At 29.9% G+C, this 7,855-nt stretch overlaps 1 protein-coding gene across 1 annotated transcript; it reads left to right on the top strand.

Moving 5' to 3' along the window:
• The first annotated feature begins 2,517 nt into the window (after positions 1 to 2,517).
• LOC108322134 (CBL-interacting serine/threonine-protein kinase 21) lies at positions 2,518 to 6,787 on the top strand. Its single transcript, XM_052868583.1, has 15 exons — positions 2,518 to 2,860; positions 2,942 to 3,004; positions 3,122 to 3,193; positions 3,276 to 3,383; positions 3,462 to 3,533; positions 3,629 to 3,682; positions 3,768 to 3,893; positions 3,991 to 4,080; positions 4,164 to 4,289; positions 4,385 to 4,492; positions 4,573 to 4,692; positions 4,835 to 4,897; positions 6,264 to 6,338; positions 6,411 to 6,520; positions 6,608 to 6,787. Exons 1-15 carry the CDS (start codon positions 2,699 to 2,701, stop codon positions 6,663 to 6,665), a joined length of 1,407 nt encoding a protein of 468 aa, XP_052724543.1. The 5' UTR covers positions 2,518 to 2,698; the 3' UTR covers positions 6,666 to 6,787.
• Positions 6,788 to 7,855: the final 1,068 nt, after the last annotated feature.

The raw sequence follows: 7,855 nt of genomic DNA, 5'->3' as shown, positions 1-7,855 counted from the left end.
ATACTATTAAAATCTTAATATTAATTTTAATCCAAATATTAATTATAACGGTAGAATCGGACTTATTTTATTATAAATTTTGATGAATTAAATATTATTTATCATTTTTGAAGAAAAAAGTCCTTGAATTATTCGTGTGATGGAGGGGTTAATGACGCAAAGTAAATACGTATATGATTTACAAAAAATAAAGCTTTATGTATACTCTTCAATTAAACTCAAATTACCATATTAAATGGAGGCACCGTATCTATTGCTAAACCTAAAACCTAGGCTGCTACTTTTTTCACCCTATTTTTTCTTCTTGCACCCCCTTGCATCAATAGTGCAGCGAATTCTAATTCTTCTCCAATCCTCTTTTCCCACCAACACTATATCACCTCCATCATATCTAACATTTCATTATTATTTTCATTCACCATGTTTTGCCGCAACTCTCTCTCAATCTGTGTAGAAGGTGATTTATGAGTTTTAGGCGACACGCCACATGCATGAACAAGTGCTTTAGAAAGTAATTATGAATCTAGAAATACCTTCCAAAATATTTATTTCGAAAATTTATTTCAGATTTGTTATTCCAAAAGTTATTTTTTAGATTCAAAGATGTCTTCTAAAACATCCAATAATAAATATATAAAAAATAATGAGGTGTAGAAATTTTTATTATATTTTTAATGAGGAGAAGTTTGGAGAATACCACTTTTATGAGGGTGCAAGAAGAAAAGCAGAGAGATGTAAAAAGAAACACTCTAAAACACACATTATTAGAAATTTAATATGAGATCAGCCCATAAACCAAACAAGTAAAATCCTTATTTTAGGCCTCCAAAGAAAAAAAGTCTAAAAAAAATTCTTTTAGTACAAATGTTTTAGGTTTCTAAGAAAGAAAAAGAGCTAACTTTTTTTTAAAATACTAATTGTTTTAAGTTTTAAAAAAAGAAACATCTCATTCTTAAATTTACTTTATATCTCTGAAATCCTTTGAGCTGTTATTGTATGAGACATGTATGTTACCTTGATTAATATATTAACACAAAATAGAATTCAAATAAATATAAAAAGTATGAAAAAATAACTTATTGAATTGATTAAAACAATTGAACACACAAAAGATATTCAAAAATTTGGAAAAATTTATATTTATTTCTTTTGATGTAATGATAAATATCATTCACACCATTTATATTTACATGTTTCGTGTAATTTACATTGCTAATAATAAATTCTTTATATATATATATATATATAGTTGTCGAAACGGGTCATCCGACCTAATCCGGTCCAGCTAATTTATTAGCGAGCCAAAAAAATTCAAATTCGGTCTGGTCCACCACGGGTTAGTGAGTTAAACGATTTGTCTTAGTGGTTCGCTTAGTTACAATTTTTTTAAACAAAAAATTACAATTTTTTAAACAAAAAAAAATTATAATTTCTTTTAAATAATTTTTTTTTGTAATTCAAATTTAAATGATTATGATGTTAAACTCAAAGAAAATTAAAAAAAAAAAACATTAACATACCACTCAAATGTAATTAAAAAACAAACCCAAAAAACGAATAAGTAAGTTTATAATGTCGATAATATTTGTCTCACTTATCCATTTATAAGGTTTGAGTCTTGAATGAATAAATTTATAATATTTTATCCTCTTGAAACATCTTTTTCTTTATTCTCATTTATAATACAATAAAAAATGTTAACTAAAAATATCGAAACACAAAATAATAAATAATTAAATTAAACTAGGTGGATTAATGGACCAACTCAGCTCACCAGAGGTCCAATCCAGCTTACCACGAGTTCAACTCAGATGAGCCGGATGAAAAATTGGCTCGTATAAAAATATTTATTTTTTTCAAACCCAACTTAATCCGAACTTGTAGTGGGCTAGATTGACCCACATGTTCTAACCTATTTTGACAACACTAATTAATATATATATATATATATATTAATTTTAAAATGGTTAAGTTCTATGTCTTTACTAAGATAATGAGATATAATTAAGATATGAAGATATTATTAAATGTGTATTAAATATAATTTTTAAATATAACGTATTAAGGTATATCTCTTTATATTTTGTATATTTATAAAGTGCAGTTTTTTTTATACTTACAATAAAAAAACTAAAAGAAGAAAGTAATTAATTGGTAACAAACTAATTGAATGAGTAACTAACAAAGAAAAGGGCATTTCATATAAGTCAATTATATTTGGTGACGATTGCACTGATGGTCGCCAACGTAAGGAAATGAATAATATAATTCAATATGGGCGCGTCTCCAAATATATGGTTCTAATTTTTAGTTCACTACCAATCATAGAGGGAGAATATTGTTCTCTTGATTTTACTGATTTTATATAACTACCATTCAAATCACGTTCTTTACTCTAAACAACTAGCCAACCTACCCCCGCGCACACTTGTACCTTCCTTTCCAAGTTTCTATCAAACCACACTCTCAGAAACCACAATTTCTGTAATTAACTTCTACAATAAAACTCATATACTTCGCCATTTTTTGTGGTTCAACAAGGACCAGCTAATGGCGGAGGATACTTTTCAAACAATATCATTTTTCAATAAATTGGATTCAAGTCATAGCAAAATGGTATAGCATACAATTTGCTATACACACATCATCTTAGCGAGAAATAAATTCAAAAGAACCAGTGTCCTTGGCTAGGATAGCAATGGGGTTTGAAAAAAAAATTGACAAGTATCAGCTTGTTAGGACCATTGGAGAAGGTAGCTTCTCTAAGGTTAAGCTGGCTGTCAATGGCACCAATGGTCAGAAGGTTGCTGTCAAGGTCATTGATAAGCATATGATCTTAGAAAACAATCTTAAGACTCAGGCAAAACCTCACCCTAACACTTTCCCTTTATCGAGTAACATTTTATTTAACTTTCTTAATCAAAGATATCATATGTTTCAGGTTAAAAGAGAGATCAGAACAATGAAACTTCTGCATCATCCCAATATAGTTAGCATTCACGAGGTATATATATATATTATGCCTATATATATATATATATACCATCTGCCGTTAGAATTTTAGTGAAGTTTAATTAATCCCTCTGTCAATACTTTATTTCCAATGAACTTCTTGAAACAGGTTATTGGCACAAAAACGAAGATATACATCGTGATGGAATATGTATCAGGAGGACAACTACTAGACAAGTTGGTGAGAATCAACAGTTCCTCAAATTGAAACATATATGCACTTTTTTTTTCTGCAATTTTCAACTGTGATATATGATTTGCAGTCCTATGGAGAGAAGTTGAATGAACGTGAGGCAAGAAAACTGTTCCAGCAACTAATTGATGCCCTGGACTACTGCCATAACAAAGGGGTCTATCATCGAGATCTCAAGGTAAGTTCACCTGAACCTGCATTTGTTTCTTTGCAATGGAGTGTTGAAACGTAAATGAATGTTGACATGCTATTGTAGCCAGAAAACCTGCTTCTTGACAGCAAGGGAAATCTCAAAGTGTCTGACTTTGGATTAAGTGCATTACAAAAGGTAGAATTAATTGTTCCTTTGAATCTTATCCTTAGTTCCATCATAAGTATTTTTTGACTGAGTACAATTTTGATACGTTATATATCTATCATCAGTGTAATGATGTCTTGACCACGCGGTGTGGATCCCCATGTTATGTAGCACCTGAGGTAAGGTTTAATCTCTTTCCTTGGAACATCAGAAGAAAAGGTGTCGGGCACGTGTATATTGATTCTACAACTCCTACATGTGCAGCTTCTATTGAGCAAGGGGTATAATGGAGCAGCTGCTGATGTTTGGTCATGTGGGGTGATTCTTTTTGAATTACTTGCAGGCTATTTACCATTTAACGACCAGAACTTGATGAACTTATATGGAAAGGTATGGTAAACAGTCAAAATAATGAAAAAGAGAGAACAACTTGCGTCACTAACAAATATTTCACATTTTCTGCTAATTTAATTTCCTTTGTGAAAAGATATGGAAGTCAGAATATAAATGTCCCACGTGGTTTACTCGGAGTCAAAAGAAACTAATTGCCAAAATACTTGAACCACGTCCTGCAAAGGTAAAAATTCAGGACAACCACAACACTGCTTAAAAGTGTAATTAATGTATAATGGTTTCTTACCATTCCTGTCTCTCATTCAGCGGATAACTATATCAGATATTATTGAAGATCCGTGGTTTCAAAAAGATTACAAGCCTGTTTTTGCATCTGAATTTGATCAGAACATTAACTCGGAGGATGTTGATGTTGCTTTCAATTCAATTGAGGTAATTTGTTGGCAACTAGCAAGTTAGAAAGTAGTTGTAGAAAAACTCAGTTGGATGGATTGACGCACCTAATTGTGTAATAATCTCTGCTACAGGAAAATGTCAGAGAGACAACGGTATCTAAGTCCTCAAGTTTCATTAATGCGTTTCAACTAATAGCCATGTCTCGGGATCTTGATCTATCTGGTCTTTTTGTCGAACAGGTAATCTGGAAGAGGATTCACCTTATTTGTAAATTTAATTAAGCCATTAAAAAAGCTAATGTTGTGAGTTTCTGGTTTAGGATGAAAATAAGCAGACAAAAAGGATGGGATCCAAACACACTATCAATGAAACGATAGAAAAAATAGAAGCTGCTGCAACCGATGCAAGACTGTCGATAGAGAAAATTAGCAACTTTAAGGTATAATATAAACGACGCTGCTCTGATTCTTTAATGCATGCATGAACTATGGTACTTCGATTCTGAAATGAATGCTTGTCAAATTGTTCCTTCTCTTTTGGAAATGTTGCCTAACAAAACGAATTTTCATTCCTGATGCCAGATAAAAATGCAACCGAAACAGACAATGGCCACGACCAGTTTCAGATCATACTTATCAGCTCAGGTAATTCATTTATTTTATGGCCTCAATGGAAATAAGAGCATAAAAAATTAAACTTGTATAAATTAAATTTAATTATGCATCTCAAATTTTGAATGAGTTATTGCTAAAGTCGCAATTAATTTTAGCCAATCAATTTGATAAAGGGTGCTCGAAAGATTGAAATTAATTCAGGCTAAATTTATATAAATGGAGTAGAATTAAATCCAAATCTATATTTTAAAAAATAAATAAACTTTTATAAACTTAAATCTAAACAAATTGAATTTTAAATATATTTTCAAAATAAAATATTTCATATATTTAAAAACTAATTTTAAATTTGTAATAATTTAAAATTAATATATATTTAGAAAACATTATTTATTATAAATACTTATTGAAAATTGTGTATTATTTAAGAGTTTAATATTAAAACGTAACATATATATATATATAATAATAATTTATATATATATATATAAATAAATATATATAAATAATTTATATATATTAAAACGTAATATAAAAATTTATAAATAAATATAAAACTAACACGTGTTTCTTAAATATCAAGATATAATGAAATAAAATATTATTATATTTCTTATCAATGCATTAAATTAAAGACGTGAAACATGTGACTGATATGAAACATAATATAATATATGAATATATAGTATCTTTAGAGTTAACAATTATGAAATTGAATTATAATTTAATTATTTGGAAAGTGATTTTTTATCCAAATATAAATTTGGATTAGTTCGTATCCAATTATTCATATGTATGGGTAATATATATTCCTAACATAGTTTGGTACACCATTAAATATAGGCCTGAAAAATTAGAGGAATGAACAATTTTCCTTACTATATGTCAATAACTACCAGTAATAAAAACATTTCTCCAGAATTAACTCACCAACACTCAGGACAAACTAAGCAATGAAAGTTAAAGTTATAAAGACACTAAAATAACGATTTCACAGTTAATATTTCAAAAGATTTTTTTTTCATTAATAAGCTTAATGGTAATTCAATAGTATACAAAATTTTTGGAATATTCAATTAAAATGATTAAATTTTGTGGGGAGGACATTATATTAAGATAAGGTTTTTACTATTTATAAAAATAAAAAGTTTGTTTGCCCCTAAAATAGTATACAAATTTTGATGATTTATTTTTATTTTTCCTAAACTCAAAGTCATCATAAATAATTTAAAAAGTTAAAGAAACTTTGAATTGAACAGAATACTGACGTGGTTTTTTTTAATATGAGTAAAAGTTAATTTTATCAGAAATAGGTCATAATCTCCTTTGTTTCCTTTCTTTTTTGTTCATTGTTAAAGAAAGCTCAATTGTTGCATATATTTGTGAGAATTATCAGGTGATTGAAGTTGCTCCAACTCACTGTGTTGTAGAAATATCAAAATCTACTGAAGATATAAGAACGTATAACAAAGTAAGAAAAATTCTTCTTGGCTGAATATGCAAATTCATGAATTTGGTTACTAATTTTAATTTTGATTATCAGTTTTGTGAAAGTTTATCAAATCTGCTGAAGCAAAAACCTGGTGTGCCATCACAAAGCGAAGATTCTGTAGATCAATGTGCCTCTGATAGAAAAAAACACGACGCTGAATGGTAGTTATAGCTTATAACAATGGTGATGATACTGTCCACTGCCACCATATATGCTTATTATTGGACATTTTGAATTATCAATTTCAGCTATGAAGAGCCGAAAAGGGAATATGTCAAACTTTTTCGTGGCTACGAATCTTCCTGAAGGTGGAGTGAATCCATGTCTCCTGTTTTGGTGAGTTCATGGAAGTTTGACCAGAAGGATGAAACAAAGTGTTTCATTTATTGATGGAAGCAATAAATATTTTTTCTCTTTTCTCCTTTTCATCTATCTTTTTGTTTTGGAAGCAAATTTCTTCTTTTTCGGTTTTCTTTTCTTTTGTTCTTCTTCATTATAAAATAAGGAAAAGTGCATATTAGCATTTCCAGAGCACATCCTGTAAAACTAATTCACTTGCTATAATTAATTCAAAGAAGAAAAACGTTCTTAGGGCGAGTATAAATATCATCTCGAGTGAAACATGTCCAACAAAGTATAATTAGGATAATGTCTAACAAACAATAAATATAATTAGGATAAGTTTTAATCATATTAAGAGGTTGATTTTAAGTATAACATGAAATTTGCAACTATTTATATATTGCAGGTCAATTAAGTTTCACAAAGAAAAAATAGTCAGATTTGGTTGTTATATTTTATCATTTAATGTCTAAATTTTTTCTAATGGTAATTGGACATTGGTGTTTTTTATTTGTGTAACGTAGGGAGATGAGATGACTCTAGCTCAAGAAAATCATCAGTCTTTATGATGTAAAATTTATAACAAATATGTCGATGTCAAATTGCAACAAACAAATATAAAGAAGACATGAAACGCTGTTCTGGTTTGTGAACTGCTAGCTTTTTTACAGCAGAGAGATGTGGAGAACCGATTTAGGACCTCACTCGTGACAAAAAGTTTCCTTGGAGAAGTCTGTAAACTACCAGCATGTTACATTAGACATGTTGAAGTGCTTTGGGACTTGAGTTGTGACACGTGTCACGTGGTTCATTCTAGAACATACTATGGCGGGCACTAACGTCCCATAATAAGGACAAGAGAACTCACGGGCAGAACAGAGCCCTGGCTCACGGGGGAACCTACGATCATCGATCACACAGCATAATCTTCGTGTGCATTTCTCACTCCCACACTTCACATGCGTTTAGCTGACGCTCCATATCTCCACATTCTACAACATTTACAAGTTATAGTTAATACTAAAATATTAAGCACACACTTAAAGAATTGGCGATTATTCCTCACGGCACCTAAATGGCAAGTGATGTAACCCCCTCAAACACTAGCAAAACTCCAACCACATTCTTAAACCAAGTTCACTTTATAAATAAAG

Source organism: Vigna angularis, chromosome 1 (assembly GCF_016808095.1).
Source record: "Vigna angularis cultivar LongXiaoDou No.4 chromosome 1, ASM1680809v1, whole genome shotgun sequence".
Classification (NCBI taxonomy): domain Eukaryota; kingdom Viridiplantae; phylum Streptophyta; class Magnoliopsida; order Fabales; family Fabaceae; genus Vigna; species Vigna angularis.
The sequence above is the reverse complement of the archived record's forward strand: the minus strand, read 5'-3'. Positions and strand labels throughout refer to the sequence as shown.